This window comes from Typopeltis vanoorti, chromosome 12 (genome assembly GCF_054136105.1).
Source record: "Typopeltis vanoorti isolate ZY-2024b chromosome 12, IOZ_Tvanoo_1.0, whole genome shotgun sequence".
Lineage (NCBI taxonomy): Eukaryota > Metazoa > Arthropoda > Arachnida > Uropygi > Thelyphonidae > Typopeltis > Typopeltis vanoorti.
The window spans coordinates 62,507,302-62,526,175 of NC_143560.1; the positions used below are offsets into that span (position 1 = coordinate 62,507,302).

The 18,874-nt window shown below is 36.9% G+C and overlaps 1 protein-coding gene across 1 annotated transcript in view; it reads right to left on the bottom strand.

The window, feature by feature from the left end:
- Positions 1-5,217: 5,217 nt before the first annotated feature.
- Surf1 (surfeit locus protein 1) overlaps positions 5,218-18,874 on the bottom strand; it is a 152,456-nt gene continuing 138,799 nt past the window's right edge. The window contains exons 8-9 of the mRNA XM_090401424.1: positions 15,759-15,840; positions 5,218-5,351 (exon numbers count right to left, since the gene is read on the bottom strand). Coding sequence (XP_090257550.1) covers positions 5,282-5,351; positions 15,759-15,840 — 152 coding nt within the window. The 3' untranslated portion in view covers positions 5,218-5,281. The remainder of the gene's footprint in view (positions 5,352-15,758; positions 15,841-18,874) is intronic.

The following is an 18,874-nucleotide window of genomic DNA, read 5'->3' on the forward strand; positions in this document are numbered from 1 at the left end:
CTGGCTCGAATTCTGTTGTAGGTAATGTCTCTCTGGTGTTCCTCTAAATGGAGTTTGATAAATTTCTCCATTTGTCTGAAGTATGGCTTACAGCCATCACAAAGAATCTTATAAACACCAGGTTATTTAAGATTATCGTGTTTAGTTTTAGGATGACTTAAGATGGAACGAAATTTAGATAGTATTGTGAAGAATGTCTTGATATTATATTTCTTCAGAATTTTAGCTAATTTTGGAGATAAAGAACTGATATATGGCAAAGAAATGCTGCCCTTAGAAGTCGTAGTGACTTCATACTGTCGTGGATGAAGGATAAACAGTAATCTGTCTATAGTTTTCTTAGAGTATCCATTAAGTTGAAATGTAACCTGATGATGTTTAAGTTCATTATGAAGTTCCTCTTCGTCGAACAAAGATGAACTTAAACATCTTTGTTGAAAAGCAACTAAACCAATATTACACTAGGTGTCGCACTGATATGATCATCGGCTTGTCGAGAGCTCCTGAAAAGATTAGTAGTATTTTGTGTTATCATTGGAAATTTTACTAGAATTTTACGTAATATTGTTTGTTTTTTGTTTCTTGGTGTGTCTGTGTGATTTTTGTGTGTTTTCTGTGTTATTTTAATTATTATTTTTAAGATAAGATAGCGTACATATGGCACCGATAAAAAAAAATGGCGGCCAGGTCGCCAAGTTTGTTTAAGAGCTTTGATGTAAACGAGTTTATGAAATGTGCTGTCTGTGAGATGTATGCTTTGCGAAGAGCGGTGGGAGTCTGGTTAGATGGTGATAGTGGAGTTAATATGTGCAGAAAATGTAAGGAGAATGAGGATCTCAAGCATGTTTTGGGTGGTGAGAGTGATATCATTAACGATAGTCAGAATGTAGAAAATGGCGGTGTGATAGAGAATTGCGAGGTAGTGCCAGATAGGTGTGAGAGCATCGTTGAAAGTGTAAATGAAGGTAGAAATACAGAACGAATGGATGATTTGATTGATAATGAAAACAGTGAGATAAATGGAATTAGTGAAATCGCACGTTTGAGTGGAGCGATATACAGAGCAAAAAGGCAACTGGAGCGTATGGAAAAATGTGTGCTGAACGTATTGACTAATAAACCGTGAAAGTCTGTTACGAAAAATAATAGAATGTTCGTAAATGTCAACAAAATGAAGAAGCGAGTGCTGTATGGGGATTCGCTATTAAGAGGTGTGATAGTTGAGAGTTTGACGAAATCGTACCATCCGGGTGCGAACATAAAGGACGTCAGCGAATCTATTAGAGTGCAAAAACAGAAGGTGAAAGAGATGATAATCGTGGCAGGAACAAATGATTTGAAAGAAGACAAAATGGAAATGATAGAGGATGTGAGGGAATTACTTGAGGTAGCAAAAGAGAAGAGTGAGAGAGTTAGGATGGTGAGTATTTTATCGCGATATGACAGTGAAGTGTTTAGAAGGAGGGCCATAATTGCCAATGACTTTATGCGTGGGTTATGCATGGAGAGTGGTGTGGAATTTGTGGATGTGTGGAGTGAGTTCGATGGGCAAAAGGATTTATATAAGATGGATGGGTTACATTTGAATGGAGTTGTCGTACGGAGGCTTGAAAAAGTGTTGATGAATGATGTGGAAATGGATGTACAGACTCAGGGAAACTAGATTTATTAAGGCGGGGGAGGGTAGATATGCATATTTTAGGGAGGCAGTTGAGTGTATGAATGAGTATAATATGCCCGAGCGAGTATGAAGGAAAACAAATCCAAATGGGACAGTTAGTATAAGGCATCAAAGTAGGGATGGGACTAATGGGCTTCTGCAATTCATGTACACTAATGCCAGGAGTATTAGGAACAAGAAGGAAGAGTTTTTGGCCTTGGTTGACACTTCCAGGTCACAGGTTGTTGGTATTAGTGAAACATGGCTGACAGAAGATGATAAAGCTAGAGGGATTGAATGCGACGGGTATAGCGTGTTCAGGAGTGATAGGGAGAATAAAAAGGGGAGAGGAGTGTTATTGATGATAGCTGATGAGTTGCAGCCAAGGAGTATAGACGTTGAACTGCAGGATAGAGAAAAGAGCACATTTGAGGCTGTTAGGTGTGAGATAGAATCTAGCAGAACAAAATATACAATTGGGTGCTGCTATAGACCAGGTGATGGAATAGATGGTGGGGATAATATGCATAGGCAAATAGAAGAAATGAGTGGAAAGAGGGTAATTATTATGGGTGATTTCAATTATGGTAACATTGACTGGAAAGAGGAGAGGGCACATGGGAGGAAGGAATTGGATTTTATGCAGTTATTAAGGGACAACTATCTGTGACAGCATGTAGTGGAAAATACCAGGGGACAGAGAGTGCTTGACCTAATAATTGCAACTGAGAATGTGGCTGTAATGAACATGACCATGTTGCCACCAATTGGTGAGAGTGACCATAAGGTCATGACTTGGGAGGTGGCTAAAGGAGTGGAATTTACAATTAAGACAGGGTACATGTGGAATTACCGGGCTGGTAAGTATGACAAGCTTAGGAGTTTAATTAGTTCAGTGCCATGGCATGTACAACTGCAAGGGCTGGAAGTTGATAGTGCATGGGAGGCGGTTAAGAAGTGTTTGCATGAAGCAATGGTTGACTGTATACCAAGAGTCCAAATAATAAATCAAGTAGGGGTTAAATGGATGAATAACACTATTAAGCTTGAGCTGCAAAAAAAGAAACAATTGTGGAGGGAATTTAAGGAGAAAGGTGACCAGCAGGCACAGGAACAGTATAAAGCTCAGGCCAGGATGGTAACAAGGATGGTAAGAAAAGCAAAAGTGGATTACAAAAGAAAATTGGCCATGCAGGCTAAAGATAATCCCAAACAGTTTTTTCAATATGTTTCAAGTAAAAAGAAAAATGTTCATGGCAGAATGATCTTAAAAAATGCTGAGGGTAGGGAGGTAAACGAATCAGTCAATATAGTGGAATTACTGAGCGAGCACTTTGCAAGAGTATATCATCCAGGTGGTGACATTGCAGGAATGGAAGAACCAACAGCTTATACTGGAATTGTGATGAATGAAGTAGAGGTAACTAGTCTATTAGAGAACCTCAATGTCAATATATCTGTGGGATTGGATGGTATACTTTAATTTGAGCCTCGGGTATGGGTCAGTCCCAAGGGGGTGGAAAGAGGGGAAAATAGTTCCGCTGGATAAAGGTGGTTTCAAGGCTGCTGTTGAAAATTACCAGCCAATCAGCATAACAGGAATCATTATCAAGGTCTTGGAGAAAATAGTCAAGAGGAAAATACAAGATTGGATAGATGAAAATGGGATACTGTATCGGGGACAGCATGGTTTTGTGAAGGGTAGGTCATGCCTCAGTAACTTGCTCACGTATTATAACACAGTGACGGCTGAACTGGATAAGGGTAATGGGTTTACAGTGATTCTACTGGACCTTGCTAAGGCCCTTGACAGGATACCACATGGAATTCTAATCAGTAAATTGCAGCATATAGGGATGGATATAGGGTTGGTGAGATGGATAGGAGGGTAGTTGATGGAGAGATATCAGAGAGTGGTTTATTCAGGAGTAGAGTCCACATGATGGCCCATGACTAGTGGTGTGCCACAAGGATCTGTTCTTGGACCACTGCTGTTTAATTTGTTCATTAATGATATAGGAAAGGATCTGAGAGGAACAGTTCGTTTGTTTGCGGATGATGCAAAGTTGGGTAGGGCAATAGTGAATGCAGATGATGTCAAAATTTTGCAAGATGATTTGGATAGATTGGAGGTCTGGGCTAAGGAGAATGGATGTCAATTTAATGTGTCAAAATGTAAGGTTATACATTTTGGGGTGAAAAGATTAGCAGCAGTTTACTACATTGGTGGAACTGTATTCCAGGAAATTGATGAGGCACGAGATTTAGGAGTGTTGGTGGATAAGGAGTTGAAGTTTAGGGGGCACATTGCAAAAGTGGCCAAATCAGCTCATCAAGGTTGCTGAAGAATACGTTGACAAGCAGAGACAAGCAGGTTATTGTTCCTCTGTATTGAGCCTTGATAAGACCCCATCTCGACTACTGTGCCCAGATTTGGTCACCTAGGTTTCTTCTTGATGGGGAGGAGGTGGAGAGGATCCAGAGGTGAGTGACCAAGATGATAGCAGGTCTGTGGAATGAATCTTATGAGAACAGGTTGAGGATTTGTGGGTTGCAAAAATTGGTTGAAAGGGGAGGAGGGAAGATATGATTGAGACATTCAAATTACCGAAGGGTTTCTATAAAATTAATTCAGAAGATATTTTTGAGAACAGGGCTGGTTGTGGGAGGACTAGGGGACATCCATAGAAACTGGGCAATAGTGTGGTTAGTAAAGGTGTTAAAGCTGGGTTCTTTACTTTTAGAGTGGTGAATGAGTGGAATGGGCTGCCAGAGTCTGTAGTGGATGCTGTGAGAGTGAATGAGTTTAAGGTGAGGCATGATAGATACTGTATGAATGTTGAATAGTTGTGATGAATATGATTTGGGGCCTCTCTTTAATGACTCCCTGGAGTTGCCCGTAATAATAATATTAATAATAATAATAATAATAATAATAATAATAATAATAATAATAATAATACTGACATTGGGGTTTGCGGTATCTCTCAGATACAAGTTACTATCAAATATCACATACACCTTTACATAACATGTGTTAAACCAAACTGATGGCATAAATACTGTGGAATATCACTCATAATATATGCATGTGCAGCTAGTCATGACCTCCAAGCTATACTCTGGATATGTGTAAGAATATTTATATTAAAACAATTTGTTTATATCTGTCAGATCAGCCATGACCTCTGCAGGATTAAATTTCTAAGTCCAATAAAGTTAGTCTTTTTATTTAAGGAGATGAACTTAATATAGCTACACTAGATCAAGCCAAACTAGATCAAACCAAGCATTTCATGTATGTGGAAATTTTCCACCCTTCAGCTCTTAGTACACACATTCCTGTGGAAGACTTACTGGTAGGGTAGATAACATGTTTTCATTTCCAGAGGTAACCCATCAACATTTAACTTGCCATGGTTTTTCTTGTAGATGAACCAATTTTTTAGATTAAGAAATAAGCTGAAATTTGTCGATCCAGTCAGGGACACACTCTTTTCTTCAATTATGAAATTAAAACTATTAAATTTAGTGTGCTTGCCATGTGGAAACAATTTTTTTAAATATCAATATTTCCTTTATTTCTCATATTTAATACATACATTTGATAGATAAATTTTTCTACATGAGTGGCAAGCCTCGAACAAAACGACGATACCAAAGAAATGCTGTCAATCCACTTAAGGAATACCTAAAAATGATACAAAAACATAAAACTGATTTTGATTTTTAACATAAGAGATTCTAGAAGAGATGTGTGAAACTCTTTGAAAAGAAACACCGTAATTCAATTACTAAAAATTATATTTAATTAGCAATTAAATTCAGGTCCATAATTAATTCATGATTTTAAATTAAATTAAGGATGTTATTCCTAGTTAATCCACTTTTCTTTTTATTCTTAGATAAGAAACTGTTAATCACTCTAAGTTTCAAATATGATGACTATTCAGAACAAAGATGGTAGTGAAAAAATAAAACTTTTATAAACTATAAATCTAGACTTTGTAAAGACTTTTTAAACCCTTGAAAATGTTACAGGCAAATAATTGCCTAATACACGAAGCCAAGAAGAAGAAGAATAAACTATAAATCAGTTTCAAAGATAATAATATCTCAGAATTTATGTTAATGTTTATTTGTAAAAATATGTAAAGCATGTTTGGTATAACTAAATTTTGCATAACTAATGTACAAAAATACAAAGCAGAAGCAATGCTAAAAGTTATCAAGCATAAATCCAAATGATATGTTTTTATAAATATATACACAGCAAGTTCCCAACCTACAATGATTCAAGTTACATGGATTTGAGATAGATTTGCATGGATCTGCAGCTTAGAACAGCAATATCCTCTATCATGCAGCACTCTGAGAGATGACTTTCCCTGATACTAGGTCAGAGCATACAGCTAACAGCATCATTGCCATTTTGTTTCTACAGTGCAAGTTGTGTCTTCTTAGTGAACCTATATAGTACTTATTGAAAACAAAATATTAGGTGTTTCAAATTAAAGTACACCTATTCAGAGCAATCTATAGAGACAACCCAGTAGCTGAAATACCCTCAAATTTGGTGGGTACCCAAACCAGATCATGGGGAAGAGATTTTGATAATTAAAAAAAAAATTAGTTCAAAAATGATTGATATAGGAAATATGATGCTCTAAGTGAGGGAAAATTACATTAATGTGAACCAGATGTTATGTGACTGTGAAATGATTCAGAGCCAATGATAACTGTACTTATTGGTCTTGGAGAGTGGTGAATGAGTGGAATAAGCTGCCAGAGTCTGTTGTGGGCATTGGTGCACCCAGGGAGGGAGCCAAGGGGCCCTGGCTCCCCCCAAAAGAAAAAGGAAAAAATACTAGAAAATTTTCCAAAAATCTTTTCCTAATTAAAATTCTTTATTTTTTTATTTATGTTGTGTCATGTCTTCTATTTCTATACTACTTATGAATTAGCAGTCACATAAGGGGAATACCCCCTGGCTCTCGGGAATCACAGCCGTTGTGAATGCAAGGTGAACGAAGTAGTACTCAGGCGATACTTTGCCCGAGTTAGGCCAGAGATTCACAGGTATCATGCATTGGCGTTCACTGCAGATGCTCAGTCATAGGTCATATGCAATGCATTGTGTGTATTCTCAAATTGTTTACTCAACTCGTCCGCCCCATTCAGGATTAAATCATGAATGCTCTCCCCCCCCAAAAAAGATTAGATCTTGAGTATTCGGCCCCCTCCAAGATTAAATCCTGAGTGTGCCACTGGTTGTGGGTGCCATGCCTGTGAATGAGTTCAAAGCAAAGTATGACAGATACTGTGCTAATGCTGAATAGTTCTTGACATGATGTTTTAGGGCCTCCCTCGATGAGTCTAAGGACTCCTTGGAGTTGCCCATAATAATGATAATAATGATAATAATAATAATATTCAATGATGTTTATTTCACTCATTTCACAAAATAATGTGATACAAAAAACATATCACATAGAGCTGACAGGCTGAAAGGAACTATCAAGAAGATCCAGATGATCGGTGGAGATGACATTCAATATTGGCCTTTGTGCAGAACCAATAACTGATGATAACTGATATTGCCATACAGCATTATCTACAGCAGAACACAACTGATTTGCTGAAAGTTTTTGCACATGATGTGCAATTTTGTCTTTCATATCTGCCAGGTGAAGAACTTTGCCCTTGATACACCATGCTTTGAGATAACCCCAAAGCCAAAAGTCACAAAGGTTGAGGTCTGGTGAACACGGTGGCCATTTCATAGAAAACTAGTGAGTAATTACTCTATCCTCTGTGAAATGCTGATGTAATAATTGTTGAACTTCACAGAGAATGTGAAGTTCAACAACTGAGGTGCTCTACTTTGAATCAACACTGTTGTGTTCAGGCACCTTCTTTGCTACAATTGCAGGATGACAAAAGTGCTCAACATGTCCCGATAATGTACAGCCGTGATTGTGAAGGTCACAGGTCTGGTTCAATGGATTTCTTCAAAGAAAAATGTCCAGATAACAAACTTGACCATAAATCCTATCCATACTTGTTGAAATGCACTGTAATTCTCTGTAGTCCAGATGTGGCAGTTTTAGTGTTTAATGTTCCATAAATATATAAATGAACTTCATCACCATAGGATGTTCCTAGGCCAAGCCTCATCCCACCTCCATGCATGCTAGAAATGTTAACACAAACATTTCTTGGATGCCGACATCTGTTTGCAACTTTTGGCTGCAGCTCAGTTTATATAGATAGCACTACAACACTTTATAGAAAGTTTTCCATACTGTTGTGTATGGCAAATCTAATTGTCTTGCTATGGTACATGCACTGCATCAACCTATAACATTTGTCATTTGACTGCTCAACAACTGCAGTTGCAACATCAGTCATTTGCAGAATTTCAGATTTACATCCTCTTCCTGGTTAGACTGTCAAACTGCCTGCCTCTTCAAATCGACAAACCATGCATCACGTTGCATTTGGTGTCATGGCCTTTTGCAAAGTCGATAGGGATCTGCACTTGCAAAGTGCTGCTGCAGCATTTTCCTCATTCCTAGAAACACTTCAAGCAAGGCAGGTTCAGGCAAAGCAGGACCTATCGTGGAAGTCGAATGACTATAGAGTCAGTTTCGTTCCTTTGTTTACATCGCCTTATGGCTCACATGGCATGCAAAATTCACTATCTTTTCCCACTCAGAGTGCCATATTTCCCTTATCAGTCATTTTTTGTCAAACTCTCTTCTGCATGATCTGGTTAGGGTACCCACCAAGTTTGAGAGTATTTTGTCTACTAGTTCTCTGTACAAACTGCCCTGAATAGCAATACTTTAATTTGAAAAACCTAGTATAGATCCTAAATAAGCCTGAGAAACTAAAAGTAATGCATGTATTTACAACATATGCTGTGAATACATGCATTCACAGTGCTAAGAAGTGGTACATCATAGCCATGAAGACTAAAGTAGATATTATTAAATGGCATGAAACCATAATAACTTTGTAGACATTGCACAAGCTTATAAAATGAATAGATCGACTGTTAGAACTATTATAAAAGATAAAGTTTGTAATATGTAGCACATGAAATGTTCACTGGTAATGCAATTCATGATCATTTCTAGAAAAAGAAGCACATTAATAGAAAAAAGGGAAAAATTATTGGTGGTTGGACTGAAGGCATGCAACAACAACAAATGTCAATAAGTCTTATGCTTATATAAGAGAAAATCCAAGAGGCTATTGCATGCTATGAACTGATTCATGAGGAAGAGAAAAAAAAAACTGAAGTGACACAAACTGTACTAGTATAGATTGTGAATGTAATATATACAGTATTACTTATATATTGTTTGCATTAGTTTACTTACAAGGACACTGAGAAAACTTTATAATTTTCTCCAAGTTTTCTTTTCATAAAGAACCTGTTTAGCTTTAATTGTCCATTGAAACAATTTGTCAAGCACCATTCTACTTATGCAGATTTTCAACTTGCATAGAAACCTTCAAAATGAACTAACTTCATAAATCAAGGACTTACTGTGTGTGTGCATGTTCTACGTTGAAATGAGAGCACTACATCTTGGAAAAACCTAAACTGCACCTTCTTTGGACCATTATCACATTTTCAATCCTCCTTCCTTCAAAACAACCAGTAGTTTATGTACATAACTGGATGCACACCACCAAGCCATACTAGTGCATACCAAAGGTATTCCAATGGGTTTGAAATATGATTCTGTGCAGACTCGTCATGTGGGAAAGACATGATATTTCAGGAAAATGATGTAACAGTGCAAAAGAGACACATCTGCTACAAAACTGCTACAACATAGAAGAATTGCAATATCCAACAGTGTTGCATATCTTTCGGTGCTCGACCTTCAAGGCACCATCCAATGAAATACCAGGAGAAACAGCTTCAGGCCATTTCAGCAGTGTTACCAAACTACACAAATGGAATGATGCTCTCTACGGAGCAGTCATTATGTTCTAAACACCAGAGCCTGTTTTGTTGATAGTGATGCTTGCTCATGTGTCCTGTAGAAGCTAATTTTCATTGTCTTTGTCTGTTTAATGCTGGCCTTCATACCATATCTATTACAACATTTATTCAATTTAGTCAGGAAATCTTGCAGACTTGTAGCAGATTTATTTAGAAGTATAACATCATCTGCATAAAGCAAAAAGAGCTGAGATTGACACCTCTAATTTTGATATCAGGTTTAATACCACTTTCCTTCATAATGTGATCCATATAGATAATGAATAAGAGAGGGGATAATGTACATCCTTGTCTGACACCAGATTTAACATTAAACCAACTTCCTGTACTTCCTTTAATTCTAACTGCTGACTTACAACTTAAATAAAGACCAAGTATTGCTTGATATAATGCCCCATTCACACCATATAACTGTAGCGTTTTGAATAGCTTCTCTCTTGGCACCTTGTCATATGCCTTTTCCAGATCTACAAAACTTAAATACAGATCTTTGTTATATTCTCATGATTTCTCAATTATCTGTCATAAAGTGAAAATCTGATCCTGACAGCCTATATTTGGCATGAATCCAACTTGTTCTTCACCAAGCTTCTCTTCCACAATCCTTCTTGACTGTTTCTCAAGTATACTTGCATATATCTTACCAGGAATACTAAGTAATGAAATGCCTCTGTTATTCTAATATTCAGTTTTATTTCTCTTTTTATATATGGGTATTATGAGAGCTCTACTCCAATTACTGGGAATTCGTCCCTCCATCCAGGCTTTCTGAATTATGCAGTGCAGCCACTGTAAGACTTTTATAATTCCATACTTCAGCATTTCTGGTCGAGTTGAGGTAAGTTTTAGGATTTGTTCCAGTAGCTGACTTTTGGCTGTTTGCTCTGGTTCCAAGGCAAAAACAACAGGGGCCTTGTTTAATCAGGCTATTCCCCAGCCGGCATGAAATTCTGTCATGTACCATCATGATGGTTTTGAGATCAGGACATTAAGAAATGTTAACTTACTTGCCACCAGATGTTGCAAAAGTTTTCATGCACTGCCTTTGTTAATTTCTTCAAATGGAGCAATTGCCTCTACAAATAAGTTTTTGGCCTCACCATAAGAATTCCTTAGCTTCTCCCTAACACAGATTTATTTATGGGGAATTCTGAAAAAATGTTTCTTCTGTTCGCCAATCCAATGTCTTCTCTGCTATGTTGTTTTCATATTTTATTAATGACCAATCAAAAACCCAATTTCTTGTAATAACAACCAATGATTGTAAAGTTGACTTTATCAACCTAACACTAGTTATTTGTTATCCTTTCTTTTAATACTTTATTTCAACTTATTAATGATAGCATTTATCAATTTTTTTGGTAGTATAATTAAAAAAAAAAAAGACATGGATATGTTCATTTTTGCTATTTAACTAAAAATTCAAAAAAATTACATTTTCCTGATTTCTTGAAGGGAAGGGTAATTTTTCCCCTCTGGCTCTATCACTAGCACAATAGGAACTATGGATGCTATTCTCTGTTATTTGATGTTATTAATTAATTTAAAAAATAAAGTGTATTCTTAAAAATTATAACTTTGTTAAGGCTCTTCATGGAAGGCCCACCCTAGAAAACAGAAGCCTATCATACCACTCTTTGAACTCATTGACCGGTCGTGCTCTCACCACTCTATCAGGCAATGCATTCCACGGTTCAACCACTCCTCACCATCTTGCTCACAGATTTCTTTTGTAACTTCCAGGGATGGCTCCTTGTCCTCACTCCTGCCTCCTGTTTCACAAAGCAAAAGAACTCCCCAGTGTCAACCCTCTAACTACCTCTCAAAAGTTTAAAACTCTTAATCATATCAACTCTCCTTCCATCCAAACTCTGCAGTCCACATTCTCTCAGCCTGTTTTCATAGGTAACATTGTACAGTTCTGATATTCTGCAATTAATTTATCCCCTTCAAATCCTGGGGAACTAAATTTGAGAACAATAGTCCAAGTGTGGTTTAATCATGGCTTTATACAATGGAACGACACTCCTTTATCTCTGCAGGTCAGTGTCCTCAATACCGCAGCAATCTTCTGGGTTACCTTCAACATCTTTGCAATTGTTCCCTGAATTTCAGGTTTCTATCAGTAATCACCCCTAGATCCCTTGCCCCCCCCCCCCACTTCCTCCAGTACAGTTCCTCCAACAGAGTATGCAGCCTCCCATTTATTTATCTCAAACTTCAAGAGATTACATTTTGCAGCATTAAACTGACATCCCCCATTCGTTTTCTCATCTGCCTAGTTTATTTAAATCTTCTTGCAGGGTTACCACATCTACATTATTACTAATAATCATTCCCAGTTTCACATCTCTGCAAACAGCTGAATATCTCCCTGCAGTCTATTGACAATGTCATTGATATAAGGTTATATAAGGTTATACAATACAGGTCCCAGTACTGAGCCCTTTGGGTTCCCCCACTTGTAATAACATTCTGCCTCCTTGATATTGTCCCCCCCTCCATTCACAACTCTCTGATACCTATCAGATAGCCAATCCTGAATCCAGTTCATTAACCTGACATCTAAACCCATGTGCTGCAACTTAAATATCAGCTTATTATGTGGTACCCTGTCAAATGCCTTTGTAAAATCAAAACGACAGAATATGCCCTCATCAACTGCTCTTGTCACTTTAATTATAAAAGACAATCATATTACTAATGCAAGAGCACCCCACAATCTACCCAATGCTGTATATGGTCCCTCATTAATTTCTCCAAGATCTTAACAACTACTGATGAAACACAAACTAGTCACCTATTCTGATATTCTGCAATTTGTCTATAATTTCACACTTCCAGTCTGCTACCACCCTTATGTAATGGCACTCTCTTACCCTTCTTCCATTCCCTGGGTACCTTTCCCTTGGCTAGACTTTCTATAGCGGTGTCAGTTCTTTAGCACATTCTCTCAAAACCCGTGGTGAAATTCCATCCAGTCCAACTGCTTCATTGATATCCAGAGTACCCAGTGTTCGAAACACTCTTCTTGCACTTCTAAACCTCAAACCTGCCTATCCCTGTAGTATTAAAACTTACTTCTCCAGGATGAAATACTCCAATACAATGTTCATTGAAAAACTACTATGTCCTCTACATCAGTCACTCTATTCCCATTTTTATTTAACAATGTCATTCTTCCACAATCATTTCTCCTCCTAGTGGCCACATAACTAAAAAATTCCTTAGGATTTTCTTTGGATCTCAGGGCCAATCTCTTCTCATATTCCAGTTTTGCCTTCCTTACAATACTAATCACTCTTCTGGCCTGAGTCTCATTCTTCATGCATCTGCTCTCCATCTCCCTCCTTATATCTCTTCCATAACCTCTTTTTAACCCACAGTTACTGTTTGATATTGTTTGTCATCCACTTTACACCAAATTGTGTCCTCTTCTTCACTCATGATATACAGATTACTATTGCTGCTAATAAATATTCCTTTACAATTTCCCAAGCACTAATGATATCTTACCCTTCCAATTCCTCCCTCCATGAAACTGCCCCAAGTTGATATCTAAGACTATTATAATCACTTGCCTTATAATTCCATATACATTCCTTTCTCTTTGATACTCCTACATGTCTATTCATCTTCCAAGTCAAAACCACATGGTAACTCTCTCCAACTGGGGACATAGTTGCCATCTCAGTTATAATCAGCTCTTCTGATGCTATGACCAAATCCAAAACTCTTGAACATTGTGTTCCTTCTACTACACATTGCCTAACACATTTGTCCCTCAAGGATTCTAGAAATTCTGTTTCCTTACTATTACACGCAATTTCCTCTTTCCAATTTATACCGCTGTAGTTAAAATCTCCCACAACAATCATTCTTCTTCTTCTTCTTGCGCTTGCCAAGCTCAAATGCCTAAACATCTGCTCCTCACTCTCTATGCTCTCTGGCTTGTAGCAACACTCCACTAAATATCCTGTCTTGCCCACCTCTACCTCACACCATATGCTTTCAAAACCATTATGCCACTGCCTTCCAAAAACTCCACTCTGAGAGGACATAAGTCTTCACTTATCATAAGCAGTACTCCACCACTGCATTTTTCTCTTCCTATTCTGTCGAAAAATACTGTACTTCTGTTCCTGTTAGTATATCATCTTCTGTCAACCATGTCTCAGAGATCACAATAATCTTTGGATAGGCTGATGCTGTCAGTACCACCAATTCATCTCCTTTATTCCAGATATTCCTGGCATTAGTATAAAGAATAAAATGTCACTGTTTCTATACCTATCATTATCTCCTCCAGACTTCACTGGATTCAGCATTACCCAATGTATTCCCCTTCTCCCAAGCACCTATTCCCACAAGAGGCCACCCCTGCTACCATTCACCCTGATAATTCTAGTTTCCCTGCACTGACTTGTTCAGAAACCAGGAATCTTCCCAGAAGCTTATGTCCTTCCTCATTCAAATGCAAGCGGTCTCTCTCTCTCTCTCTCTTTCCAGTTCCTTTCTGTCCTCAAATGCCCTCTAAGCATCCATGTATTCCAAGCCTCTTTTGACACATTCTGGCTATTATACTATTCATTATTAATACTCTTCTCCTCAACTTGTCATTATCATACTTAGGCAACACACACACTATCTTCCCTCTCTGAGTCTTCTTCCATACAACCTCAAGCATGAACCTCAGATCTCTTGCCACCTGATTCACACTGCCTCTCAAGTCATTCGTGTCCACCATCACAATCATCTCATCCATCCTTTCATCGCGCTTAATTGCCATAGCCACACTATCATTCCTCCAGGCATTCTATCTTTGTGCCAAGGATCACTGAGTCTCCATACATCATGCATCTTATCATTCTGTTCCTTCCTTGCTCACCTGCATCCTTCACTCTCTCTCTTTCTCTCTAACACTTTCTTTTTTTGTTCCCCCTACTTACCTGCTGTCCTGGCATCTCTCTATCCCTGGTTCCAGCACTCCCTCACATTTTTCTCATTCCCTCTCTTCAACTGTTTCTATTCTCTCCTCTTCTATCATTCCCATAACTCTCTCTTACTCCTACTCTGATTCACGTTGCATTCATTGCTTCCATTTGCTTAATCTCTTCTTTCAAGCTTCTCAACTCATTCCTTAGACATTCCACCTCCTCTTTCAACATACTATCTCTATCTGCAAGTTACTCATTCATCCTTCTAACTAAGATCATCTCCAAAAACTTCACAATAGTTCAAACTTTCCACATTCCCTACTTTTATTCTTTTTCATTTACATTCTACTTGTTATCCTTACCCTTCACACTACTCGTCTTTCTAGGTCAGTATTCTCCTGCCTCAGATGCAATGCTGCTGAGATCTGTTATACTAACCTTCAACTCACAAAATTCTTTCCATTTTAACTCTAATAAATGTATTCTAATAAGTACTCCATTAATGGCATTTAATAATTCAACAGTTCACGACTTTTTACTTTACATTGTGAAAACCACATGTACGTTATCATATAACATCATCAAATATATGCTGGATGAGGTGTTGCTAGTTATACAAGGCCTAACGGTTTATATCAAAGAATAAGAGGAACCATGAAAAGTCAACCAGCCTGGAACAATCTCAACAAAAATGAAAACAGAAACATCATCAGCAAGCAACTTCAACAGAAAAGAGACACAGCCAGCCTAAGCATTAGAGAAAATACTATGCCAACATAATTGATGTTACTGAGACTAATAACCACCACTGTGAGATGTTTCCAAGGAATAAATATGAGATAATATATTCAGCACTAGAAATCAAGCAGAAAGAAAGAGAGAATAGCTATAACAATCCACACTAAGCATGACAATCAATCTATCAAAATGGGAAATTGAACAATGAAAACTATGGCTTCACAGAAAATTCTAGAAATAAAGACGTAGAAGAGGTATTTAAGAATTTCAGATCAATTGTCTTTCTCAAGAGATTTCTTTCATAAAACTTTTCTTGTTACATATTTTCTACAAGAAAATTTATTTGTCTAGTGTTTATTATTTAACAGCCATATAAATAAATAATGTGAAAAATGTTTACCATGTAATGATATAGGAAAAGTGTTCATTCCGAAGAGAAATTCTTGTCTGTCCTCCTATTGGACCTCCTGGGACTGAACTATCTGTAAAACAAATAAATAAATGCATACAACTATTCAATGAATACTTGAACTTAAATTTTAAAACTTGCTTTGATGAAATACAGCCTAAAAAAAAAAAAAGAAAGAAAAGAATTACAGAGAAGTGTCACAAATACAAAATCATATCTGATTTCTGAATTACGATGGGAGCACAATAGAATCTTCTAGAACGGCAAAAATATTTAATTTTATTAGCTTTTCATTACATAGGTCAATCAATTAAATCTTTTATTTATTTATTGTAATTAATTTTTTATAATTAATATTATCCTTCTTTTCAGATTCCAAGAGGATCATTGGATTGATCCTATAAATGCTTTCCAAGCTTTCCTTATCCTTGCCATTGGTCTTAGTTCAGCAAAAACTGTTCTCACATTCCATTAAAATCGATTTCCTCCATGTATTTTTAGGGTGGCCAGGAGTTCTCTTTCTTTGCTGATTCCATTTCTGGGCTGCATGACAGATTTCTTGATGATCTACCCTAAGCGTATGTCTAATCCATATAAATTTTCATTTTCTGATTTCAAGGTTGACTTTTGTTGATTTGTTATTTTTCATTAGTAATAAGAGTCTTCGTTAGTAATAATTTGTGGCCATCAAAATTCAAAGTATGCTCTGCAGACATACATTTATGAATGTTTGTAGCTCTCTTTGTATTTCCTTTGAAACTAGCCACATTTCTCATCCATATAAATTATGGCAGTATAGACTGGAATGAAGAGATAGCATTTAAGAATAAGGAAAATTAATTTCTCAAGTTCTTGAGAGATAACTATCTCAGGTAGCATGTAAAGAGGACACGCAACAATTGAGAGTTTTAGGTCTGATCATTTCATCAGAGGATGTAATTGTGAGTGGGGTTTCGCACTTTCCTCCAGCTGGTGAGAGTGATCATGAAGTGATCACCCAGTTGTGGCTAGCCATATGCAGACTACTGGGAGGAAAGGATATATGTGGAAGTACAAGGCTGGTGATTATGACAAGCTTAGGAGATAGCTTGGAGCTATAGCATGGAATGAGGAGTTGAGTGGCAAGGAAATAGATGCTTCTTGGGAACTGACAAAGAAATACACAACAGCATCCATGTGTGAATGTATTCCAAAGGCCAAATAAGGTAGGTGTAAAATGGATAAATAAGGGGCTTAAGTATGAAATCTGGAGGAAGAAGAAGATACTACTCTGGAGGCAAGAAGAATAATGGTAATAATCAGTTACATGAAAACTATAAAGAACAAGCCAGGAGAGTGACTCAGTTAGTAAGGAAAACAAAAGTAGAGTATGAGCAGAAATTGGCAAATCAAAAAAGAAAAACCCTAGAGAGTTTTTTAGATATGTGGCAAATAGAAGGAAGAATAATTATGGTAAGATGATGTTAATGGATGAAAATGGCAGAATGGTAACTGCCAGTCAGGGATTGTTATCAGGTTGACATAGAAGAGATTTTTCATAGAATGGAAGATGGGGATGTAGAACAAGAGGTCATCACTAAAAATTGTATAAGAAGGGTGTGAGCAGAGGAGTGAGGAGTAGGTTCTTTTTATGGAGAGTGGTGTGAATGGAATGGATTGCCTGAATGTGTTGTGAATGTAGACACATTGAATCAGTTTAAGGCATGGTTGGATGAGCATTGTGTGTGATAGTGTGTGCCTCTAATGATGAGTCTCTGACTGCATGGAGGTCAGATGTTAATAATAATAAAAGAACTGATTTAATACATGCATTAAATATTTTTATTTTTTGTATCTGTGTGAATATTTTTTCATTTTCCATATGCTACTAAGTTTTGCTTATTACACTTCTTGCCTTTTGAATCCTTATATCAACATCTCTACTGCTCTCCATCTGCAAATAAAACACTGCTGAGATATGTAAAATTTGAAACAGTTTCATTTTTTTCCATTTTCGATTGTACTTGATGCCTTGTTGTTCACATTGATTCTCGTTTCTTTCATTTTGTATGTATTTACTTTCAAGCTAACTTTCAGTGATTCTTCTTGTAATGTGGTTAATTTATTTTGGATATCTGCATGTCCGTGAGCAATTAGACATACATCATCTGCATAGTCTAGATTACCCAAAGTTTTATTTATTTTTCATGATATTCCTTTGGCATGTTTCATTCTGTCTGTTCTAGAATGTGATCTAGCACCATTATAAATAATAGGGAGATAGCAGACATTTTTGTTGTACTCCAGATACAGTTTTGAAAGGGCTGTGACAAATATCCATCATGCAACACCTGGCATGAAAATTTGTTATATCCTTCCTTTATGAGGTTTACTGTCTTCTGTAGCATGCCTTTGTTTTGAAGTATATTCTACACACAATCTCCAGCAAATGGAATTGAAGGCTTTTTCATAATCCACAAAGAGCAAATATAAAGGAGAGTTAAATTCACCCAACTGTTCGATTACTGTTCTTAATAATGATCTATTTTGTGTAAAACTAGACTGCTCTTTTCTCATGCCCTCGTTTAAAATATTAAAGATTCCACTAAAAGAATGATTTTGCAGAAAATTTTGCTAATAACATATAGCATGTTTATGTCCTCCAATTATTAAAATTTCCTAAATTGTAATAATTTGTATTTTTTGCTATTATTTCCTTATTCCAGGCTCTGAGGAATGTCTCTTTTTACCAAATATCTTGGAATAGTGGATAGAACATATCTGTGATAGCTGTGGTGTCAGATTTTAGAACCTCTGCCATGATACTATCATGTCCTGTTGCGTTCTCATTTTTTATTTCTTTAAGAGCCTTTTTTTAATCTCTAATTTAGATGGTAGGCCAGTATCAATTTTTAATTCATCTACTCCTCCTTTTATTTCTGTCTGTATTCTATCACTACAATTGTTCAAGATTTAACTAAAATGTTGTTTTTACCTTTACAGTTGTTCTTTTATTGACACTAGAATTTTTCCATCAAGATCCTTCACTGGAACATTCTTTTGCATGGCTTCTCCAGAAAGTCTTTATATAATACTGTGTAAGGTTCTACTATTATACTTGTCTGTAG